At 31.4% G+C, this 26274-nt stretch overlaps 1 protein-coding gene across 10 annotated transcripts; it reads left to right on the top strand.

The window, feature by feature from the left end:
• LOC148274160 (juvenile hormone epoxide hydrolase 1-like) lies at positions 1 to 22464 on the top strand. 10 transcript variants are annotated; one of them, XR_015824369.1, is made up of 10 exons: positions 1 to 32; positions 7054 to 7245; positions 11349 to 11741; positions 12855 to 13203; positions 13898 to 14132; positions 14351 to 14960; positions 15593 to 15985; positions 18772 to 19120; positions 20697 to 20931; positions 22174 to 22464. XR_015824369.1 is itself a non-coding variant. In XM_088237550.1 (6 exons), exons 2-6 carry the CDS (start codon positions 14772 to 14774, stop codon positions 22397 to 22399), a joined length of 1392 nt encoding a protein of 463 aa, XP_088093676.1. In that variant the 5' UTR covers positions 1 to 32; the 3' UTR covers positions 22400 to 22464. The 10 variants fall into 10 exon arrangements, 4 of the variants coding, with proteins under 4 accessions (XP_088093676.1, XP_088093677.1, XP_088093678.1 ...); XR_015824371.1 differs by having other exon boundaries at positions 7042 to 7245; XR_015824374.1 differs by having other exon boundaries at positions 1 to 106; positions 7042 to 7245.
• The last annotated feature ends 3810 nt before the right edge of the window (positions 22465 to 26274 follow it).

The following is a 26274-nucleotide window of genomic DNA, read 5'->3' as shown; positions in this document are numbered from 1 at the left end:
GCAGTAAACAATCAACGCCCATCATATTAGACGTATGTACAAGTTATTTTTACTAACATCATTTCCTATAGAAAGCGTTGCGATAATAATAATATTGTTTCTAATTGTGATTATACTGTTATTTTTTTAAACTTATCTTTTGTTTACCTTTTAAAATATCAACTCACGTCGGGTGAGCCTAATTTCTCTGATCTCTCTACAAGATATCTGTAGTCTGTGCTCTCTACTTATTATTATTGTATTGGTAGGTATAATATCACCGAATGAACGTACATAAATTTTATATTCATTGGAATATCTGAAGACGGGTATCATTGTGTGATTATCCATTTTTAGTTGCGTTTTTATAAAAGTTCTGATTGATATTTTAGGGTGAGTTTTATATAAAATATATTATTTTCAATACAAACCTATAATATTATTTCATATAAATAAGATTACCTACCAACTTAGTAGCATTCATCGAGGCTTTACTGACACTGACAGAATGCATTAAAACAAGTTCCGAGATAATCGCATTTAAAGCTTTTTTATTCTTTCAACGCAATATTTCTCCCACATATTCTTTTTTATTTTTAAAGCTTTGAAAGAGTAATCTTTATTCTAGGCATGGCATAAAATTTTAAATCAACGTCTTGCACCAATATTTAAAAATATATGAAATATACACGGTTTTTCAGGGCCAGACCGTGAAACTTTAGAGGAACATTCCTCATGGTTAGCTTTAAAAAAAGTCCTTATAATATTTTTCCAAAAAATAATTTTAAAATTTTTTTTATCTCAAAATGGAGTAAATCCTTAATTTCTCGGACTAGCATCCCTTCCACGAACCCTTACCCCTCCTCAACAAAAAAAAATTGAGATAAAAACGTATTTGACTAACGAAGCGATACTGACCAGGGTACTTATTCTGATGGAAAGATAAAATGTATCTTCAATTTTATCTACAAGATAAAATTAAGTTTTCTGTATGAAAAATAGAATATATTTACAATTTTTTTTTCTAAACATGTTTAATTGTCGATTACCAACGAAGATACTTTGAATTTTTACACAAATATACACATTTTCGTACAAAAATACTTTATCTCCTAAAACCCAACTTTTCGGGAGAGACAAATTAGTGATTTTTTATACTTTAAATATCTGGTACTTTTTTAACGAGTCTTTAAAGTAAATTTGTTTTCTAAAATGCATTTTTTTCGTATTCTTAATACTGCAATGTTTTCTTCTTAGTTTTTTTTTAATGCTCCAAATGGAGATACATTTGTAAATCTTTTAAATATCTTTATAGTACAACATAAAATGCTGCACAGGAAAACAACTCAGGATTTTTTATCCATGACAGAAAGAAACACCTTTATAATTAGTTTTTACCGTCTCAGTATATATCAATGAAGATAGCCGTTCATAATCGCGGCCCAGACGCGGACAAGTAAAGCTGTTGGGTAGGAAAGGGGTGGAGGTTTGGGAAGGGACTGCTTGTCCAAGAAATTAAGGATTTACTAAATTTTAAGATCATATTTTTTTTTAAGTGAGTTTTTGGATAATTTTATAAGGATTTTTTTAAAGCTTACCATGAGGAATGTTGCTCTGAAGTTTCGCGGTCTGGCTCTAAAAACCGTTTATAAAGACCTTAATGCATTCTGTCAGTATCAGCCTCGATATTATCAACATTTGAACGGAGTTGTACTATAGTAGTGTCGATGGATTACGGAAAACCGGTCTAAGTTTGAACACCGCTCTGCCACAATAATTCCCTTTTACAAGCCCAGTTATTTTACACGTGTCCGGGCGGAAATTAGAATACAATGTGAGTGAAATAAAACTATCATCCTAGACTAGTGTTTTTGACTCGATAGAGGATTGAGACTCGCGGGTGAAAATCCTGGAAAACGGAATCGAGCTGAGGTAAGTCCATCGCGTGGTGGAGTGGATGGTGCTTTCTCCTACCTTGCTTAAGGCTCAGGTTCGACTCCTGGCAAAATCGACATAAAATTATCATTCATTCATCATATAAATTATTGTAGTAGTGTTTTGTTTTTGGCTACTGAAGAGGAAAAAAATAAACTTACTGTTATGCAGTAATTTTGAGAAAGAATAGATAGAACAATGAAGTAAGGCTTCTATTTCGTAAGAAGACTAAGACATAGAACTCACTAATGCACCGAGCTGTACAGTTATATTAGAAGAAATAAAAATAAATAAAAAAACATTTACATGTTAGTTTAAAAAAAACATGTGTGTAGCAGATAAATTAGCTCGTCAAAAGTAATCGTTGTGAGTTGGCTTCAAAGAAGCTTTTTTTTTAATGTACGTATATTGTTTAGAAATGTTATTAATTAGTGTATATTTTAATAATAATTTTATATAGGTAAGTTAATATTAGGACATTCATATATTATGTACTATTTTAAGACTAAATAAAAAGTATAAAAAATTTTAATGCTGAATTATCAATGTAATATTTCAGTCTTTGGAATGGTAGCGAAAGCCTAAGGTTAATCGGTTTATCTTCATGTAGATACATATGATTGACATACGCATAATTTGCCATAAAATGCCCTATGCACCGCTGAGTGCAGATAGTTAAAATATGATATTTACGCATTTTGACATCGGTGGGTTAATCACAAGAACTCAAATATTTGTAATTATTTTTAATTGACGTGTTATGGACGGCGTTAATAATTTTTTAGTACGTTGGGTAGAAATACATATAATTATTCGAAAAGTAACAATAATTGTTTTATTTTGTATTTCATTATACTATGCATGTTTCATGGAACATTAATAACACAGTTTGTGTATTAAATTATTTTTAAAAAACACAGAATTTCGGAAAAAAAATAAAAATATCAAAGTCATGATAAAAATGATCACAATACCACAGAAAATTTTATTTAAAAAAAATAAAAATTACTATTGATTTATCAAAAATCTAAACTATTTTTTTGTGACAATAATTTCATTAAAATTAAAACCTATTGTTTTTGTATAGCCTAAGTATAGGCACCTTTCCAACATTTTATTATTTAAAAAATATTGAACTTAATCTGTACCAAAGGATAAAGCACAAAAGTCATATCGAACAAAATGTTCAAGAAACAAGATTCTTTGATTGCCTGTTTTATAAATTTCGTATTTTTTTAACCAAATGAGATAATTTCAATCCATAAGGAACTTTCAATGTAAAATAAGAATTATTTTGATAGTAATAGCATATCTGGGACTACTGTTGTTTTTTCACTAAAACAAAGTGGACTTTAGATTTTTATTTCAACTCAAAGCATTATTTTTAGGACGAATGTGGACTTTGGTGTTTTATTCACATTAAAAATAGCGTATTGCGATAATTTCTGCATTTTTAACTACAAATCAGCAAAATGTGGACTCCCGTGTTTCATCCTCTAAGGCAGTGGTCCCCAACCTTGTTGTCACCGCGGAACGGTCAACGTTTCTTAATTTTACCGCGGCCCACTGGGGGGAAGGGGTGGGACACACATTGAATGAATGAATATATTTTTTAATAACAATATATTTGTACGATATATAATAATACAATTTACAACTGTGGTACATAAGTGAGAGTGACAAATAATAGCGGAGAAAACACACGGTTTGTGGGAAAAAATAAGAAAAAATATATTATACAGGGTGTTCTTTAAACCCTGTCACATCCAAAACCACGATGATCAGTATAGGCAAGAAGACATATTAGCATATTTAAAAAAAATATTTAGAACAAACAATTTTTTTTTAAATATAAAAAAAAAACAAATGATTGCTTACCCTGATTGCCCTCCTCCTCCTTTCTTACATGCATTTGTTTTTTTTCGATGTTTTATTTTTTAAGATTTTAGTCGTTGTAAAAAAATATTTTTATGTGCCAATATGTCTTGCTCATACTGATCATCGTGGTTTCGGATGTGACAGGGTTTAAAGGACACCCTGTATAATAACAATGAAGGATTATTAAATTTTAATTTCAGATAATTTTTTTGTTTTCTTTTGGATTCATGGGTATTTTTAATATTCTTAAGGTTCAACGGAAGGTTGAAAGTATTTTTTTCTAAAATAGAAAAAAAAAATTGAGAACGCTTGGGGTTTAATATCGGGATTTTAATGTTATTCTAATATGTTGCAGATATATTAACTTGAAAGTTATTTATCTATTTTATTTAAACGTTTTGATGTCGAAGTTTTATGTGTTTTAATTGAATCGTGTTTAAGCATGCCTTTAAAATAAACCCTGCGCTTGCTTCATTGAAACGAGATGGTTCCATCTGGGGGTAATAAGAGATTGTGACATCCGAAGTGTCTTGCTTATGTCCAGTTTATTTCTTTGTTTTGTTTTGGTTGCTGTCACTGCATAAAACCCCGCTTCGCATGGATAGGATGTCGGAAATGGCAATAGAGATTTAGGAATAGGGGAACCGGGGTAAAAAGTAAATAAACATTCAAAAACTACTCTTACTCAAATGAAAGACATAACCCCCACAATACATCACATACAAATAATATAATCACTAGATCCTCAACACATAAACAACTTAAACAAATACTAAATAATACCACTTTCGGACAAAGGGATTTTGAGTATTATTCCATTAAAATCTATAACCTACTTACACTATCTATTAAAGCAATTAGTAATGAGAAAATGTTTAGAAAGGCTATAAAAAAATGGATAGTGGAGCTAGGTAGAAGTAAAATGGATTGTCTCATTCGCCCATACCAATGCTGAATCAACTGCTCCACAACTGTATAGCTTATGTTAGGTTTTTGTTGTTTTCATTGTGTGTTTTGTGATATAAATAATATAGATGTACATAAATACCTTGTTTTTATAACTGTCTGAATATTTGTTAATTATGTTTGTTTTTTAAGTTAGTCTTCTTTGTTTATTCTCAAATGTAATTTAAAACAACTAAATTGTTAAGTGTCCTCGGCACGGGAAACCCCAGTGAGGTCACATTATTTTTATTCTTAATTACAGTTTGTAAGCAAAAAATATGAATAAATAAATAAATACTTACTAATGAATAAAATTATTTTTGGAAAAACAATTTGTTTTGTTTTCCTAGTGCAAGAAATGACCTAAGAATATTAACTATCAGTAATTACTGCACTATGATAAATTTTATTGGTATGCTCGATTTTTCAAAAGTATTTTCATTTTTAAGCAGGCCCTTGCGCGGCCCAGTATCAATTAGTCCTCGGCTCGGTACCGGGCCGCGGCCCAAAGGTTGAGGACCACTGCTCTAAGGTAGTAATCAGCAAACTCATTAGTCGAAAAAGCCAACGATCAGCAGTACAACAATTAAGAACTCCTTTAAGAGCCAAATTTATTTTCGTTTTGAAACATTTCCTCTTGAAAGCCAACGAACTTTATTATATACCAGACGATTTGCTTATTCACTCTCCGTTTATTTATTTATTTAAATGAGGAGCTTTAGCTATTGTACAATTATGTTGACAATTTTTTTCTGGAAATGTCTACGCACAAAGCGTTTTTTGGTGAATGATGCAATGGTAAACTTGTACCTCGTGATCAATGTTCGCTTTCAAAATAGAAACAAAACCTTTTCTCAATACGGTAATACTTTTTGGCCCATCAGTTTAAGAGGGTGTTTCTCTGTGCATTTAATGTCAACATTAGCAATATCTTGGCCACGTGTTTGACCTTTCAGTGACAATGACCCCAAAAGTTCTTCATTAGAACCGTTGGCAATATACGCGAAAACGTAGGCTGTGTGAGCCACACTCGAGTGGCAAAAGAGCCACATGCGGCTTGCGAGCCGCGGTTTGCCGACCGCTGCTCTAAGGTACAGATATCTGTACCTTAGAGGATAAACCACGGGATCAACTAAAGTATTTCAATTTTTTATTTTTTTTAAGTATTACCGAATGCATAATTTTACGTAGAAATAAAGGAAAATGTCACAAAAATTTATGTGATTTTAAAATTTTAGCATTTTAATGCTTGTATTTCTTTTCAAAAACAAAAAATTAAAATTTGGCTGCTGCCACTTTTATGTTCAATTTATTATCTTCAAATTATTTTTTAAAAATTATTTCAATACTTAGTCTTTATTGAGATCCCAGATACCTAAGCTCAGTCTAAATTTGAAATGGCGTAATCTGCCGGTTAGTTACATAAAACTTTTAAGTACATTTTTTAACAGAAATACCTTTAAAAAATATTGTTTTTATCCAATTTGGTTTTTTTTTATTTTTATTATTACGCGATTTAAAAAAAAACATTCGTTTTAAAATGGCTAAATCGTATGATTTCCTAATTTTGCGTTCGTTTTACCAAACTACGGCCTTTAGTTAAGTACAATATTAAGTAAGGTTCAATATTTAGTTAAGTACAATATTGAGTTAAGTAAAATATTAAGTTAAGTACAATATTAATAGTAAGTACGAAGCATGGCATGGTATGGCGAACGGCGTATTATTGGCTCCTTTGCCTGACTTTACCCTTACCAGTCCCTTTTAGCGCATATTGCACAGGTAAAAAATAGTAGATCCAGATTCGTACACATGAAAAAAAAACGTCTAAAATAATATCCAACGCAAATCTCGGACATATTACATATTAAAACGGGCATTTTTTGCGGTAATTTAAAGGAAAAAAAAGCGAATTTGGGTTCCAAATGTGGAACAAAAAGGTTTTTTCATAAATTGGGAAAAACGTTGAAAACAAATCAAATATTCAGAACGGATTTTTATGATTCTAATGTTTTCATTCGCTTTTTTCGGATTTAATATCGAGCACATACAAAACGGCTCGCAGTTGGGTCACGTCACTTTGACGTCACGCGTTATGCCACCCGAGGGCGTTTCTAACAAACATTGCGTGCAAGTATGGCGCGGCGACGTAATAGGTGCCGTTTGTCCTAATTGGGCGCGGAACGTCTCGTCTTCAGGTAATTCAAAATTTTCACGTTTTAATCCTTAGTAAAAAAGTTCCGACCTCGCGCAGCAAAAATATTGATAACGTGACTTATTTCATAATAAAAAAAAACTTAAAAGAACCTATTCCAGATGGGGTGCTGCAAGAAAATCTGCATCTTCACTTTGGTCGCTTTAGTTGGGTTTGTTGGGTATTTAATTTATATTACAAATCAACATCCTCCAACTCCCAAACTGGATCAAGACCAATGGTGGGGTCGTGGATCTCCACCCAAATCACAAGATACATCCATCAGACCGTTCAAAGTGGAATTCGATGCCAAGGTAAAAAAATCTACCCTTTTCCTGCTGTATTTATTATTTTCTCTGAGTCCAGGCGGATAAAAAATCCGTGCGTGAAATCGAACCAGAAACATGGACGAGCGCTTTCTACTCGAAGGCTACTGTTAACGAAAAGCGGATTGTGTATAAAATCATTTCATTTTGTACTAAGTAGGAGTATTTGAATAAAGGAATGGAGCACGGAAATGGACCTACCTTTAATGCGATGAGGGTGTTCTTCAATATTTGTGTATACTGGGTGATGAAAGTTTACTATGAATTATGATAATATTTTGAGTTTGTCCAAATGGTTGTAGACAAATGACTGGATTTCACCCCTTAGGGAGTCATTATGATCAACAAATTACAAATAGAGATGGAGAACATTTTCGAGAAAGCAATATGGAACTCAAGTCATTTACAGGGCTTATGAACTGTCATTCTCTGGTTTAAATTTTTCCTGTGTTTGAACATCCATATTTCTTTCATTTTTCCATCTGTTGGTTTTAGTGAAGTTAAAGAGCTGAAACCTTTATTGTTGTGAAGATATTAGTCTGATTGAGTTATTTTACATACTAGGCATCGCCTGAAAACAATTTTCCAACTTTTTAAAACTTCTTCTTGGACCAGTTGGTTTTATTACATTACTGTTGGGGAGAAGGTCACAATGATCGCACTTGTAATAGTATCGATAAATGTTATCAGTTACATTTTATTACGCCGTCAGAGCGTACGTTGTCCCGTGTACGGGTTTCATTTGCTTTGCACACACACACAAAAGTTAAAATGTTTTGGTAAAAATGAATAGATCATCCAGAAATAAGCATTTAAGAGGTCAAAAATTACGTGATTAAAAAAAATCCTAATTTGAGTTCTCGCTATGGAGAACAATACGACTGACTAAAATTTGTTTTAAACTATTGTATGAAATACATACGATTATTTACGTTGTTTTTTTACAAAAAGAAACTAATACGTCGTAAGTTATACATATAAAACGAGTTGCCAAATTACTATTTCTTTTCAGTTCAATGTACACATTAAACTTAAAATGAAAAGTCTTTTACCTGTCTGTTTTACCACGCACAAGTTGCATTTTGAACTTAAAAGAAATAGAATTTTTACTGCTGGTTTTGTTGATCTCCGCAAAGACTGTGGCGGTTTTGCTTTTAACCCCCTCATAAACGGTCTTTTGAATCAACAAGGATTCCTCGGAAAAAAACTTAACACTGAAATATCAAAAAGTGTTTGTAATTGTAGACATCATTTTTAAATGTCATGAGAAAACACAGAAATTTTCATAAGTATTTATATTTTATTTGAATCGGGTTGTGGTCCCGTGGCTAGTGTTGCGGACTCACGGATCAGAGGTCCGAGGTTAGCACCCCACTCTATCCTAATTTGAGTTATTAACTTAACAAAAATAAGATGTAAATAATAAGAAGGCAAAAACTTCTCCTTTGATAAAAAAAAGTTATTCCTAATCAGCAAAGTGCTTGTATAAAGGGAAATAATGTATTTATTATGATACAATAGTTTTAATAAAAACTTTATAAAATAACATCACATATCATTAGTCACATGGGTGTAAGAACAGTTAATTCAAAGTATAATCCAAAATTCAAATTAACAGCTTTAGAATTGTAACTTAGGTGAACAAAAACATTTTTATAGCTCTCCTGAAAAGTTGATATTTTCAACACACGATAGTTTACGTAGTTGCCACCGATATCTACAATCTAGAAAATGATCAGTCAATATTTTGTACTGACACAGTTTTCTGATAGCTAATCAAATAAGATTTTGTCATTGTCTTTTACGTCTTTCTTTACGTTTTTTAGTGTCATACATGTTAATATCGTGACGTGTAGATTAAAAACTCTCTCCTTTTTATTTTATATATAAAGAACTCATATTTATCTGGGTGTCTCTTATGATGTTTCCAAAACACTGCAACTTTCAGATTCTAATAGTTTTTATTGGTTATTTTTCTTTAAACATCCTTATGACTTTTCTGAGTGCCGATAGTCTAGACATGTAACATTGAACACATGTTAGGAGAAGTATTTTAGGTAGGTACTTGTAATTTGGTAAAAGCTTTGGTTGGATTTAAAATAACTTGTGTTGGTTCACTTTTGAGCCTTGATAAACAACCAACAGTCGTATTCTATAACCGGTTGGCATATTAAACTTATTTGAGGGATTTTACACCATTTTTTTAAATTAATTTATAGGGACGAGGTTGTCAATCTTTTTAAGTTTGAGATTATCAGAAATTGACTAATCTCCTGAAAATTCGTCCATACTTTTATTTGCTTTTTATATATCTTGATATTTCTTTGTATTTTTGTATTATTTAATTTAGTACTCACTGTTATTTGGCATATTATTTATTACTTTCATTTCTTATAATAGTATAGAGTGAGTTTTTAGAAACCATATCTCAATTATCATTTCAATTATGTCTTTTTTCTTTCTATTCATTTCAATGATACTATTATTTTTTATATTTGATTATGTATCCACTCTAAAGACGCTCTCCGATTCCGCGTTTACATTCCTTAGCCAACAAATTTACTTGTGATGTAGACATTTTTAATACAACAATTATTCATTTTAAAACGTTCTTAAATGCATTGTTTAAAACTAATTATATACGGTAAAACCTCGTTTTTACGTTCCTCAATTTTACGAAATGTTCAGAACCCATTATATTTCATACATTCTCATACAAATATTCCCCCCAATTAACGTTTTTTACATTTTTCATAACCCCGGTTTTACGCTTTAAAAAATTTCGGAATTCATTTGATGTGTCAAAAAAAACAAAATTATGTTGTAATGATGATGCCGTGGCCCGCGCGTCACCGCGTGTGCCACGCGAATGAAGAATAAAAACAGGTAAACAACTAATAAAAGATAAATTATTGTCTTAACATAAATTCAAAGCAGGTGCAGTGTAATTGACCTTTTTGTTTAAGTGTTCCTAGTTCCTATTAACCTTTAAGGTTAGTCTTAGTTTTCATTTGAACAAAAACGTCACATTGACTTGTACAAATTATGATACACAGTTGACAAACGTTTAAAAACAATAAAGTTTTAATGTCATTAAATTGCGATGTTTAAAACATAACAATAGAACTATTTAAAGTTATAAAAAAGATGGTTTAAAAAGCCGCGAACTATATGACAGTTGTTTTTAGTGATGCCATAGAAAAAAAAGTGATACCGTATAAATAAAATTTCCCAACATTTAGGGGAAACTTTAATTCTATAAATTTAAAATTCCATTTTAGTTTTTTTTATTTACACATAAAATAATTTTAACAAGCCGTTTTTAAATTTAAAAAAAAACAAATTACATAATATTGTTTGAAAAAATTTAAAATTATTTTTGGTGAAATCATTGAAAATAGGTAAAAAATTATTGTCAATTTCCACGTATCACCGTTTTTACTATTTTTTTGGAAGTATATAAACACTATAGTGTAGCAAATCATTTTTTTTAAATGTAATTCATATTTTTTCCATACATTTTTCATTTCCTCACTTAAGCGTTTTCCTCAATTTTAAACTTTTTTTCTTGCTCCTTTGAAAAACGTAAAAAGGGGGTTTTACTGTACTTAAAGTAGGAAATTATAAAAATAAAATTATATTTAGTCGACATTATATGTTATATTTAATGCAGGTACATTTTAAATTTCTATACAGAGAGGCATAGTAACAGGATAATACAGAATACTCAGTGTTTTAAAGTTTTAATTTCTTAGTAAAATATGTACGTATTTACTAAGTGATAAAATTTTGTGTTTAGACATAAAAAATCTTAATATTTCTAAAAAACAAAGTTTGATATTTTCAGATTATTTGTGCAAGAAGTTCAATTTTGCATTATTCTAATTAATACTGGCTCTAAAACACATCTATTTTAGATAATATTGTTCAAAATATGTTATTTTAGTGAAGCTTTTTTTAACAGCTACGCGGGGCTGTGTCTTTATCGCCAGCAGCCAACTCAATCAATTAATAATGGATGACTCAAATATTCAGATCACAAATGAAATAAACTACATGTCTGTGTGTACAATACGTATATTTAATTACAGAGAATAGCTGATTTGCAACGGGCACTATTAGGAAGCGATTGGTATTATGAACCGTTGAAGGATGTAGGTTTTCAATACGGTTTCAATGGAAAATACCTCAGAGAAGTTGTAGAATTTTGGAGAGCAAAATATGACTTCGCTGAAAGAGAAAAATACCTCAACAAATTCCCACAGTTCAAGACGAACATCCAAGGACTGGACATTCACTTCATCCACATAAAACAGACCCCAGCCAAGGATCGGAGGGTCATTCCTATACTTCTTCTTCACGGATGGCCAGAGAGTTTTGTGGAGTTCTTTAAAATGATTCCCCTTCTCGCATCTTCAAGCGATGATCGTGATTTCGTATTTGACATCATAGTTCCAAGTCTTCCAGGCTATGGCTATTCGCAGGTAAAATAAACCAAAACTTATTTATTTTTTATTCGGTTAATTTATTTAAAAATAACACACACATTACAAACATACATTGAATACGTCCATATTATAAAAAAATATATGAAAGAGACTCATGTCAAAGTAGTAGGAGAATCCTGCTACATGGAATAAATTAATATCCAGAGCGATGTTGTTCAGCATGGCAATACCCCTTCCAACAGCCATAACCATCGGCAGATTGGTCCTGTATATCGGAATATAAAACAATATATGTTGTCTTAGGTAATTATTAGGAACATACAAACCAATGCTCATCATTATCTTAGTAGCTCAATCACAAATTACTACCGACGTGATAACAATTTCTTACTATGGTTGTTTATCGTATTCGCGATCACAATAGAACATTCGTGAACACCTAATATTAAATGTCGAAATATTTACGTTTCGCGACATATAATCCTGCTGCGCAATCACATATTTCAATTTCACCGGTGTAAATATGGAAAATATAACAAAACTGCTATTTTTATTTATATATTTACTATTCATCATGCTATTTATTGCATTTAGCCGGCTCGGTTGGCAAGCCAAATATCAAAAAAAGCAGTCGCCATAGTAATTGTAATTTATTTCACACTTTTTTGTATTAGATACTCTTTTGCAAATGCAATATATTGTATTAATTTTTATAGTAAACGCCGATTTTTCGCCAATAAACTGTATTTATTTACGAGGAAAACAAAAAACAAACCGACGCAAGCGTTAACTTAAAGATTACACACGCGTTGACCTATGACTGCGATAACTTAAGCATGTTCATTATTGTTCATTGTGATCGCTCAAATGCTTAGCATGTTTTTATGCACGTTGATAGTTATTTGTGATTGAGCCACTAGGATTATCGATCGTACCGCGCAACAATAGATAAAAATGTGTAGTCAAATACACATTCTTTCTAGTCTCTAAACTGTTGTAGCCAAGCATACCCTGGAAAAACTCGGTCGGGTAGAGCCGAGGTTAATACCCGGACTGGTATATTATAATTTTATGGTTTACACCTTTCTCGGCATACTGAATCGATAAAATCAATTTAAATGATATTTTGATGTATTTCTTAACTTTTAGATCGCTTTCAAAACTGACATGGGGTTTGCGCACGTGGCAGTCATTATGCGAAACTTGATGGCACGTCTTGGTTACAAAAAGTATGTGATTCACGGAGGAGATATAGGAAGTGCTATCAGCAAAACGATGAGTTCATTTTATCCGGAAGAAATTTATGGCTGTCACACGAACTTTCCCGCTGGCCTTCACGGAACTGGAATGCTTAAACTCTTAGTTGGAACCTTGTGGCCTTCACTGGCGATGGAAGAAAAGCATATTGCAAAAGTGTATCCTCTGACCAAAAAAATTGAATTTGTTCTTCGAGAATGGGGATATGCGCATATGCAGTGTACTAAACCAGATACGTTGGGTATGACATAGATACAAATATTTTAACCTTTGTTTGTCTTTCGTGTTTTTTGTGGTATTTTTGTTCATGTAAAAGTTAGATCTATATTCAATCGCCATATCTATTCTAGCGCCATAGTCAAATAAGGAATCAAGTGCTGGAGATTCCGTTTTGTAAATCAACACTAGGACAGAGGCATGCAGGCTGTATAACTCATACTCTATAGACACAACGGAAAATGATAATTTAAGCTTCTATTTATAAACTGGGTCAAAAATATAAATGTCAATGTTTTCTTTTCCCGATAAACTTTTAAATTGCTCTCGTATTTTTCCCTAATTTAATTATCAACTTAAATTTAATATTCTTTATCGTTTCTATTTCTTTACTCTTTTTTCTATTACTCAAATTTAAAAAAAAACAACCTGAATGTAACATTAAATTTTTACTTATAAGTTTTTTTTATTTTGATATCATGCATCTACACCATAGATTTACGTATATTAGATCTAGTATACAGGATTGTAAATTTGGCAAAATAATAAAATTGGGTGTCAAGAATATTAAGCTAAGTTTGGACAATCAATTTCAGGAAATAATTTTCAAAATAAGTCAACAAATGTGTGTGATTGACAGACTGAATAACTGTTAAAAATAATGGCAGATTGTATTCCAATCATCACTTGTCTTGATTTTTCATTGTGTCTTCTTTCAGGTATTGGGTTGATGGATTCTCCAGTAGGTCTAGCAGCATATATCCTGGAGAAATATGCTTCGTGGACTAATTCAGAATGGACGGATTTACCAGATGGCGGTTTGACCAAAAAGTATACATTAACCGAATTATTGGATAACATCATGGTATATTGGGACAGCCGATGTATAACCACATCGATGCGATTACAAGCACAATCGATGAAATGGCCGCATTTGAAACTCAACATAGAAGTGTAAGGCTTTTTTTTTATTTGATAAAACCTTTAATATCAACTGACACCGATTGATGATCAAGATATAATTCGGCTTTTTTGTTGCATTAATTTATTCTGTAACGAGGCCGGCTAGTACTTTTTACGGTTACCATGACTGCTGATCAGAAGTAGCCATATTTTTAGATAATACACATCCCCTTATTATCTAATTATTACATTTTTCTTTCTTTCTTTAGTCTTCCTGTACATATTCCGACAGCTGTAGCAAGATTTTCCAATGAGTTTATATTTGCCACAAAATGGATGCTAGCAGGAATATACTCAAATATCATCCAGATATCTGATTTTGAAACTGGGGGCCATCTCGCCGCTTTTGAGGAACCAGAATTAATGGCAAACGATATCATAATGGCAGTAGCTGCTTTCGACAAATATTATAAGACCAAAAAAGAAGAGCTGTAAATGTTTTGAATTATTTTGAAAATAAAAAAATATGGCAAAGATAAAATTTTATTTTCCCTTAAATATTCCTTCTCCCTTAATTTAGTAAAACTGATATTTTCAATTAGTTGCAGCATATTCAAGATATAATGTTCGTCTTTTTGTTTCTCTTTATTTGAAATTACAATTAGTTTTCCTATTATTCAACAATTTCAGATGGGTTGCAAGAAATTCTTTTTCTTCGGTACAGCAGCATTAACAGCACTTGTAGGATATTTTATATATAGTATAAACCAGTATCCTCCAACTCCTGAACTAGATCAAAATGAATGGTGGGGAACTGAAACTCCAAGTAAATCATTAGATACTTCCATCAGACAGTTCAAAGTGGAGTTCGATAATCAGGTAATCATCAAATTCTATTTATTGATATTCCATTTATTTACTGTACATTTTCTAACTCAGATGAATACAGTTTTTGTTTACAGTCCTGAGTTTATAAAAATTTACTGTCAGGACCTTTCTTTAAAGTGATCCACTTTAGAGAAGAGATATTAAAATGTTTTGTTATTAAATTCAGTAATATGACTTTTTTTAAACATTTATATCAGACTACTCTACTACTACTATTACTATCACATCATTTCCTGTAGGAGTAGGCAGAGAAAATGGATCGCCACACACATCTATCCTGTCATATATTCCTAGCTTCTTCCATGTTCATACACTTGTCATACATGCCCTTCGGTTCTGTCGGCTTTTGACATGACCAGACTTAAGATTTTGGTTGAAATGATCATGCCACCCCTTCCTTGGTCGTCCTCATCTCGTAATTTAGATCATACTTAACTATAATAAACAATGTTTTTGTTTTGTTTGACTAACAAAGTTGAACATATTTATTGTCAACGGGATATTATCTTGATGACTTGGGCGGTGATGTTACAAATGCGGTAATAGTTAAGTTTTTTCCTTGACATTTGGTATTAAAAATTACCCCTACAACAGACAGTATAAATGAATGTTTTTACTTTTAGAGAATAGCTGAATTGCAACAAAAACTATCGGGAAATGATTGGTACACTGAACCCTTAGAGGAGGTTGGATTTGAATACGGCTTTAATGGAAACTACCTAAAAGAAGTTGTTGACTTTTGGAGAACTAAATACGATTTTGTTGAACGTGAAAAGTACTTGAACAAATTCCCACAATTCAAGACAAACATTCAAGGCCTGGATATTCACTTCATCCACATAAAACAGAAACCGGTCAAGGATGTGAGAATCATTCCTTTACTTCTTCTCCATGGATGGCCAGGAAGCTTTGTGGAATTCCACAAGATGATTCCTCTTCTCGCAACTCCGAGCAAAGATCGTGATTTCGTTTTCAACATCATTGTTCCAAGTTTACCTGGATATGGATATTCTCAGGTATTTTTTTATTTGAAAATTAATAAATAGGCTTCAACGGCCAGTCACGGGTGCTCAAGTGATTATTAACGTTTTTGTTGGAATAATGATTCTCAAGTTAATGTTACCCGAAACTCCTTACCCCGCATTCCGCATTGACAGTAACAAAGCCATTCCAAAACGTTATAACTAGAAATATAGTAATTTAACAGTTACATAACATATCGTTATGATTAGAAAAAAACCTCATTTAAGGTGATTGATTCTAAACGTAAATATGTAACTAATTATTCATAGATGGCGCTTTTATAATTTTTTATTGAAAATGCAATTTTTACGTTTATAATCATCATCATTCCCTTTCCGCACCTAATGGTGCATAGGGCACTGCATTGGTTCACCAATCTCAGCAAATCTTGATCATTTTTTATTACGTGAAGGTAAGATGATCAGTCTTACGCTTCAGGTACCAGTCAAGGGACTATGAAATATTCTAGTGTAAAAACACCCTGTAAGTTTTGCGTATTTGTAACTAATGTGTACCTATTGTAAATGCAAAAAAGAAATTGTAAAAAAAAAAAAAAAAAACACTATTTTTTTCAAAAGTTTCAAATTTATTAGTGTTTTTTTTCTCTCTGTTTTTATACTTAAAAAAAATGTTTTGAACTATTTTATCTGATTTTTTTTAGTTTTTTTTACTTTTCTTTTTTCTCAACTATTTTGTATTTATTCAAAGCTTCAAAAACAAAATAAATATATTTATTACTTTACATGTGTACAATATTATGTCTTTACTCTTTGATTTGAATCATAATTGAAACTAATATCTGAGGACCCGAAGACAAACCATTATTTAATATTAACATATTACAACAGAAATGAAGAACATTTTAGAGAAGGTAATGTAGAAGTCTAGGCATCTACAGGGATTATATCTGTCATTGGCAGGTTTAAGTAAAATAAAGGTTTCAGTTATTTAACTTCACAAACATCAAGAAGAATTTAAGAAATATAGATGTTCAAATATAGGCAGAATGGTAAATGTTACACAGTGTGTAAAGTGGCCACTTAAACCAGCTAATGACAGGTCATAAGCCCTGTAGATGCCTAGACTTCTATATTACCTTCTATAAAATATTATTTAATAGTTTAATAATACTTAACGTTTTTTTAATATAATGTATCAATGTTGTAATATAGTATAGTATAGATAGTCGGCCTCGTGGTGTAATGGTCGGCGCGTTTGCCTGTCAGGTCTCGGGTTCGATTCCCGACATGGTTCATGTGATTTTTTTTTTTTTAAATTTAAAGTTTTTTTTATTGTTTTTTTTTTTGGCATTTACTTATTTTTGGTATACATTAGTTACACAAAACATACAGGGTGTTCTTCACTAGAATATATTATAGTCCCTGGACAGTATCTGAAGCGTAAGACTGATCATCACCTTCATGTAACAAAAAAAATTATCAAGACACGCAGCGGTTGCTGTATTAATGCAGTGCCCTATGCACTATTAGGTGCGGAAAGGGAATGATAATGATGAATGTTGTCATAAGATTTTATTATAAGTATTTTATTGAATAAAGACTATAAATAGAGGTTCTAAGGTTGATTTATATTATTTTATATTAATTGATTTATTTATTTGGTGTACAAACAATGAAAAAATAATACATAATACACATAAATATTGAAACAATTAAAAAAATAGACACTACTTATTTTTCATCAATTACATGTAAACACTAACTAAATACATATTTATATAAAATAAGTAAAATAAATTATTAAATTGAATTTAAATTATTGTAAAAATTGAAATAAAATTAAAAATAATATAAACATGAAAAAAATACGTATTTAAATAAAATTAACAATAAAAATAATCAAAATTAAATTATTGAAAAAAAATTGTTCATTAATATAAAACTAATAAAAACAATTTACAAAATACTAATAAAAACAATAAACAAAATATGCATCGAAAAAAATCCAGCAATGTAATCCATCAAAATTAAATGCACAAAATTAATATATCAATATTAAAACGCACTTTGTATATGTATGTCAAACTCCGGCCGTCTCACTAACAAAGGGGTGTACTTATGTAGGAATACGATTTTTTAAAATGTATTGAATTCAATGTTATTTTAGTGTTACCAAAAATCCAATAAAAAGAAATAAATTAGTAGAAATTATTAAGAATTTTAGGAAAGAATCTGATTGAGATCCACAAAAAACAAATGCTGTTTGTAAACATTCAAAAACAAACTTTTTTATACACAAAAAAACAACATCTTTACATTTTTTTGCAAATGCATTCTCCTCGAATGCAACCCTGGTAGATCTATGAATAAAACATTTATGTTTCGAACTTCTTTTTTACACATTAGATTGGAGGTTTTAATATCTACGAACACGCACAGCGCAAACATCTATATTTATCTGAAAACTGCACGTAAATCGGTTAAGTCGTTTAGGAGGAGTACGGTGACATCTCACGTACAGAGGAATTATATATAAAGATAACAAGTCATTTACCTTTCTTCTAGTTTCTAAAGTATTGAAGTTAATGTGTTGGAGTCTCTTTTCATAACTATTTAATGTGGAACCCAATTGACATTTCTGTGATAAACGTCTAAGAATTTTTTTTGTATAGATTCGACAACACATATTTACTTATTGTAATGTGGATTCCAAATGGTTGATCCAAATGGTATATTGAAACGAGACTTAAAAAAATTGCGCGCATGGGTGTCTTCCTCCAGAAAATAAAATGGCAATACTCTGTCCTTTTCTTTTTTAGGGTACGTCAAAACCCGGTTTAGGATTTGCGCACATTGCTGTTATCATGCGGAACCTGATGACCCGTCTAGGCTACAGCAAGTACGTAATTCAAGGAGGAGACTGGGGAAGTGCTGTCACTAAGGCAATGAGTTCATTTTATCCGCAAGAAATTTATGGCTACCACACGAACATGCCCGCTGGTCTCAACGGGGCGGGAATGTTGAAGCTGCTGGTGGGATCTCTTTGTCCCTGGTTGATGATGGAAGATGAGCACGTGTCTAAGGTGTATCCTCTGATCGAAAAATTCCAGTTTATTCTTCAAGAATCGGGATACATGCACCTCCAGTCTACCAAACCCGATACTGTGGGTAAGAATGAAATACATTTTATCTTTATTATTTATTCATCAGGGGTGCTTTTCTAAATCTTCTCTACCCCCCCTGTCTCTCTTCAATCCGTGCCTCATATCTGAGGATGGTGATCACGCCTGACTCCAGGGCCTCGATAATTATGGGAAGATAAAGACGTCATGCCTTCACCTTGATGGTATAGTTGAAGATAAATTCCCTCTAGCGATTATAAAGATATAGTACCGACCCCCCACCTTCAAGTTTTGGGTAGGTACATCGATATGAATCAAGGGGAAGCGTACGTCATAGTTGAAGATAGTTGAAGATAAAAGTCTCCTGACCGACTACTAAGATACACTACCGATCCTCCCACCATCAAGTTTTGATGTAAGTACATTTGTTTGTATGACTACTAAGATACACTACCGATCCTCCCACCATCAAGTTTTGATGTAAGTACATCGGTTTGTATAAACCGGTATCGATGGGTCTAGAACCCCTCGATACGTTTATCTACGCATCAAAAGTGACAAAAACTTTGTTCCACTTAGAAATTTTTCCTTTAATTACGATTTACTTAAATTTTTTAATCGTTTTGAGGTTGGCATTTTCTTTCTTCAAAGCCTATTCAAAATATAAGAGAGAAATTAGTAAATTTTGAAGTCAAATTAAATTCTGACATAACTGTTAGTTTCCAAAATGAGTGGCTAGATGCGAAAAAAAATGTCGCTAGATTCTGGCCTATTTCAGATAAGAGTATCTATGCCTAAGAAAGTTACCACTATGATAAAATAATTCTGTTTTACTATCTTCCGGAGTGAACATATCGAGACGTTAAAGGAGCCAGCTTTGTAGTCACTCAGTAGATAAATACAGACAATTAAAAGCAAGTGTCTTGGCAAGTGTCAAAAGACTTTTAAAAATTATGTTCAAGCGAGCATTTTCTGCTTGAATTGGGATTTATTGGAGTTTATAATCGCTTTGAAGTGGGCACTTTCTATCACAGAAGCCTATTTAAAATATAAATGAGAACTATTTTAAATATCAATGATGTAAGGATTGCGGACTAATTTTGGCGGTCATTCATTGGTTCGTTTCAATCATATGATGTGGATATGGCAAGTAGGTAGAAGATACCGAGGAAAATACAGATAGTATACCGTCTCAATATATACAGATGAAGATAGCGTTCATAATTGAGGCCCGGGGTACGTGTTCTAATGACGAGTTAAATTTTTATCTTCAATTTTATCTACAAAGTAAAATGAAGTTTTCTGTGTGAAAAATATAGTAGGCTTATATTTTTTTTCCAAATGTGTTCAATTACAAGTTACCGACAAAAACACTTTGAATTTTCATACAAATATACACATTTTCGTACATAAATATCGATGTGAGTTTGTATCGTCTCGTTATGCAGCGATAAAGACAGCGTTGCGTTGGGCAGAACCTTTCAATCAATCTGCAGTGCCTTGTAAGGGCTCTAGTGATAACCCTCACTTTGTTTTGGCTGTTTTATTGGATCGATTGACAACTATTTTTTGATGCATGATTGTATTGTGTACATAATACAATACATATATTGAATTTTTAGGAGTTGGTTTGTTGGACTCTCCAGTGGGTCTCGCTGCATATATTTTGGAGAAGTTTTCTACTTGGACCAATCCTGAATGGATGAGTTTACCAGATGGCGGTTTGACCAAAAAATACACTTTGACTGAACTTTTGGACAACATCATGATATATTGGGATAGCAGGTGCATCACAGCATCAATGCGCCTATATGCGGAATCAATGCGAAAATCTCACAGAAATCTCAACGTTGAAAAGTTAGTGCGATATGAATATTTGTGTCGTTAAAATATTATAGACATGTGAATAGCATTTCGCAATTTAAAATGATTTACAAATGGTTAGGAACTCCGCTTCATTAAAAAAAAAAACTGTAAGGAGCGGTAATGAATTACTAAAATATAATTTTTGAGGACCCTAATGTATGGGAGAGAAGTATGGAATTGGAAAAGTAATTATGAAAGTAGGTTAAATGCTGTCGAAATGCGATCTCTTGCAAATTTGTGGTACAACGATGTATGATAGGTGCACAAATGTCGAGATCCATGAACTATGTATGTAAGGCTGATACATGCATTATCGACAGAATCTGGAAAAGGGGTGCTGCGTTGGTTTGGACATGTAGAGCGAATGGACAGCGAAAGAACGACTAAAAGGATCTACAATGCGAATGTTTATAAATGCAGAAAACGAAAAAGATATGGAACGATCAAGTCCATAAAATACTTGAAGATGGACATGTCAAGAGTAGGGAATAAGCGGCGTGTGTGCATGAGGCGATGTATGAATATAGAGGTAGCGTGGTCTGGAAGTTCAAAGTTCAAATTTATATTTAACTAAAGTTATATTTTTAACGATAGTTACATTTTTAACTAAAGCCAGAATTTCAACTAAATTTATAATTTAAACTTTAGTTTTAATTTTACCTTAAGTTATAATTTTAACTAATGTTATAATTTTAAATAAAGTTATAATTTTAACAATAGAGTCATTTTTAACTAAAGCCAGAATTTAAAAAAAAGTTATAATTTTTACTTTAGTTATAATTTTAATTATGGTTGTTTTAACTGAAGTTGTAATTTTAACTATAGTTACAATTTTACCTAAAGTTATAATTTTAAAAAAAAGTTTTATTTTTACAAAAGTTACAATTTCAACTCAAGTCAGAATTTTAATAATAACGTTAGTTAAAATTATAATTTTAACTAATGTTATAATTTTAACTAAAGTTATAATTTTAACCAAAGTTATAATTATAATTTTAACTAATGTTATAATTTTAACCAAAGTTATAATTTTGACTAAAGTTATAATTTTAAGTAAAGTTATCATTTAAACTAATGTTGTAATTTAAACTAAAGTTATAATTTTAACTAAAGTTATATTAAAAACAAAATATAATGTTTTTTCATGTTTACACTATGGTTACACCATATGAGCGTCCATATTTTTATTTGAAAGCCAGTTTCCCTGTTATATTTTTCTTAATTTGTTTTTAGTCTACCTGTCCGGGTCCCGACAGCAATCGCACGGTTTCCTCGCGAGTTGGTCTTCAGCACAAAGTGGCAGATCAATGGAATATATCTGAACATCGTTCAACTGACTGATTTTAAGACTGGAGGCCATTTCGCTGCTTTCGAAGAACCAACATTAATGGCAAATGATATCATAAAGGCAATAGCTGCTTTTGACAAATATCATAGTACCAAAAAGGGTGATTTGTAGGAGTTTCGTTAGGGTTGGTTCAAGAAAATATTTTGCTGTGTAGATTTTATAAAACATGTTTAAAATAATGTTGAGCGTTTTATTTCACTATTTTATTCAATTTTGTTGATGAAAACTCTTGGTGAAGGATGATTTTGTATTGTCTCAATCCACCAGTCCTGGCAAAATTAGGGTGGGTGATGCTTATTTAATATTTTATTTATTCGTTTAGTTTATTTAGTTTCCACTCGCATGCAAAACAAATGCTTGAGATTAGTCGGCCTTATAGCATACTCATCATCATTCCATTATTATTATTATGGATAACTTATACAGCGTCATTTTTGTAATTTAATACCTCAAGGGCGCTTTACAAAGTGATTCTGCAGATTAATAAATTTAATTGAAGGTTTTTTTGTTTAAATATTTTGTTATCAAATGCTACGGATTTATTGAAATGATTTAGAGAACAAGTGGGTTTTAAGTTAAGATGTCGAGATGACAAGTATGTAGAACATACTGAGGAAGATACAGATTTATTTATTTTATAAATTTATTGCATAAAATTAGTATACATATTTAATAACAGGGAATCTATATAAAACTAATTAATATAAAATTAAAACAGAGTGTTCTCTGTTTATCATAGTCTCCATCTAACATGGCTCTGCCTGTTCTGAGATGGAGATTTTTTTATCTTTTAGAGCATAAGTAGTCCTATACTAATAAAACAATAACAAAAAAAACTAAAACTACAGAACTACAGATAGTACACAAGTTAAGTATATCGTCTTGATATGTACAGATGAAAATAATTATAATTGTAATTGCCTTCATAATTGAGGCCCTGGTATTAAATATGTATACTTGTTTATGCAATAAATTTATTTAAAAAAATAAAAATAATAATGCCAATAACACATTTGTTCATTAAGATGCATTTGACCAAGATTATCTCGAAATTTAGTATGGAAAATTACCTCTTCAATAGCTCTTTTAAATTAATGTTTTTACTTACAAATGATACTTGAATTGCAACAAAAACCAACGGAAAATGATTGGTACACTGAACCCTTGAAGTAATTCAGGTGCTTTATTTTTTTAAAATGGTTTAGTTTGACTGTCTATTAACAAATAATAATAAAAACACCGAACTTCCCCATTGCAGAGGCACTAATCAGTACATCACGAGGCCGACTTATCTCTGTAGGATTTTTGCTTACGTAGCCACTTAATAAATATATTTATTTCATCAATATAAATCCACCTTAATTTTACTGCGTTTGTAGATTTGGACGATGCAAATGCAATGGGATAAGAACAAAATGCCGAACACTCTTCTGGAGGAATGGAAGACCTCTTGACTGCTGTCAACAGGCCAGCTTCTAGTGAAGAGTTTTAAGTGGTTTCCTCTCCACATGAGCAAATGCTGAGAAGTTCCTGACTGGCCCACTTTAGTATATCCTTTCTGATCCCAACAGTTTAGATACATTTTAAGTAATATAATTGCATGAAAATCCTCTTTTGAAATATAAACCTTGTATATTATAAGCAAGATAAAAAATAATGCAACACCTATATACAGGGTGTTCTTTAAACCCTGTCACATCCGAAACCACGTTGATCAGTAAGGGCAAGAAGACATATTGGCATATTTAAAAAAATATTTAGAACGAAGAAAATTTGTAAAAATAAAATATTATAAAGTACAAATGGTTGCTAACTTCTGCAGGGGAGAAGCGAGGGGGGCGCGGCCGCGCGGTTAACGGTGTGTCAGACTCCCCCCTCCCCCTCCTCGTTTCTCTCCTGCAGAAGTTAGCAACCATTTGTTTTTTTTAATATTTTATTTTTTTAAACTTTATTCGTTCTAAAAATTTATTTTAATGTGCCAATATGTCTTCTTGCTCATACTGATCATCGTGGTTTCAGATGTGACCGAGTTTAAAGAACACCTGTATAAACAATTAAAAAATTAAATGGGCATAAGCCTATTAATATCGGACTCCGTTTTTGAGGCTTATTTGGTGTTAATTTTATTGTATTTAAGGTGCTAAAAATATCCTTCAATAACCGGTTCCTGAGTATTTCTGCTATAAGAACAAAAATTTTCGAGAACCAGTATTATTTACAATAAAATCGTCGAAGGACAAATAACGAGTATTCTGACTGAATATACTAATATACTGATATCCAAATACAGGTAATGAATTGAGTAAGAATAAAATATTAAATCTATTCATCAGTTCAATGGTTCAATAATAATTAAGTAACTTAATTTGTGGTAGATTAAAGAAGACGAAAAGGGATATGATATTTTTAATACAACCACAAAAATACAAAGTTATTATTTCAATATATGAACCGGCGTTCTAATGCTAATTTTCTAAATTTCCCGAAAATATATATATATATACCAGAGGCGGTTCCCTAGTATGTGCATAAGTGCAGTGCACTGCCAAGTAAAAATTTATGGATATAAATTAGTAATTTTATTGATAGTAAAAATATGTTATAAGTAGGTAGAAAGAAACAGAGCGATTCGTTGCAATATTATACCCGTAAACACCATAATATTCAATACTAGCGCCAAAAGATCTAGCGAGATCGACTCTAGCGGACGATTTTCTCATCTTGTCTACGCATGCGCAATCGTCCCTGTGCATGTTCTGTTTTGCACAATTCTTTACCCTGAATTTCTATGAAAAATGTAATTTCTCCTAAGATCGTCATTTGAGCGAGATAGACAACGCTTTATACCGGTGAATCGTGCGTTAGAGGGAGAAGTTCATATACATACTCCTGGCATTGCCAACGCATGCGCAGATTTAAAGTTTGAAGTTCGTTTGCAATGTCACTTTGAACATGCGTAATGACATGATATTATTACAAATTTAGTTGATTTAGTATCCTATAACGTGCGTATAATGTCGTTTAAGCGTTTCTTGTTCGTTTCTTGATGCGCGGGTTGTCACCTGTCATCTGTCATACTTTTGCCCGTTTATCACGTCAGACCTGTCATATTGTTATAATATTATTGAACTTAATATATAAGTTTACAAAATGTAAAGAAATGCACTGCCCATATTTTCGGCTAGGAGCCGCTAGTGATATATATATATTTTTTAAATATATTTAACGCCCATAGGGTTTTTATAATACAATTTTTTCTATATATATAAATATATATATATATATATATATATTACATAATTAAGTTTATAAACAATAATAGGTAGCAGTTATACAAAGGTTTAAAAAATAAGATAATAAAGACATGATTAAAAAAATTTTTTTTATTTATTTATCTTATTGGGTAAACAAACAGCATGTTCACAAATATTGACCATTTCTTTCTATATTAGAATAGGACACTCATGCACACACCAAAAAAATTGTTTACACTTAATACAATAATTTAAATTATGTTCAATATAACAAATGTAAAAGAAAAGAAATATGGATATAATAGTTAAATATCCGCTTCTCTAAAAATTTCTATGATTTTTGACCAAAATTTACATACATTGTCACAAAATATATCAGCCTCTGTATATCTATTGTTATATTGGTCGCAAATTCTAGGTATTGTAGATTGTTTCAAATAGTTTGTTGACGCGTTTTCTGTGTAAAACAGAAGATTTTATCTTGTAGGTCTAGATGGCACACGGAATGAAAGTCTTTCAAGTAGGTTGGGAGAATCAATTTTATTATTTATTAATTTGTATAAAAATAACTGGTCTAACCTAACATTATTCTTCGATTTTTAAGAGAGTTTATTCCATGGTACTGCATACTTTAAGCAAATAGTTCAAATTAACCAAATTTGGGGAAATCAAAATCTCGATTCCTTACTAATTCCCCACATACTTAATTATCTTGAAACAAGTTTTAATAAA

This window comes from Micrasema longulum, unplaced genomic scaffold, assembly GCF_059751315.1.
Source record: "Micrasema longulum isolate JH-2025_06_02 unplaced genomic scaffold, ASM5975131v1 h1tg001738l, whole genome shotgun sequence".
Taxonomy (NCBI): Eukaryota; Metazoa; Arthropoda; class Insecta; order Trichoptera; family Brachycentridae; genus Micrasema; species Micrasema longulum.
Note: the sequence above shows the minus strand (reverse complement) of the source record. Positions and strands in the feature narration are given on the sequence as shown.

What these genes read in the sequence shown, in the direction of transcription:
- LOC148274160 (XM_088237550.1), top strand. Translation starts at nt 14,772, where the DNA reads ATGGGTTGCAAGAAATTCTTTTTCTTCGGTACAGCAGCATTAACAGCA. An exon ending in AAGTGGAGTTCGATAATCAG is followed by an intron (nt 14,961 to 15,592) that starts GTAATCATCAAA and finishes TTTTACTTTTAG; the next exon opens with AGAATAGCTGAATTGCAACA. An exon ending in AGAAATCTCAACGTTGAAAA is followed by an intron (nt 20,932 to 22,173) that starts GTTAGTGCGATA and finishes ATTTGTTTTTAG; the next exon opens with TCTACCTGTCCGGGTCCCGA.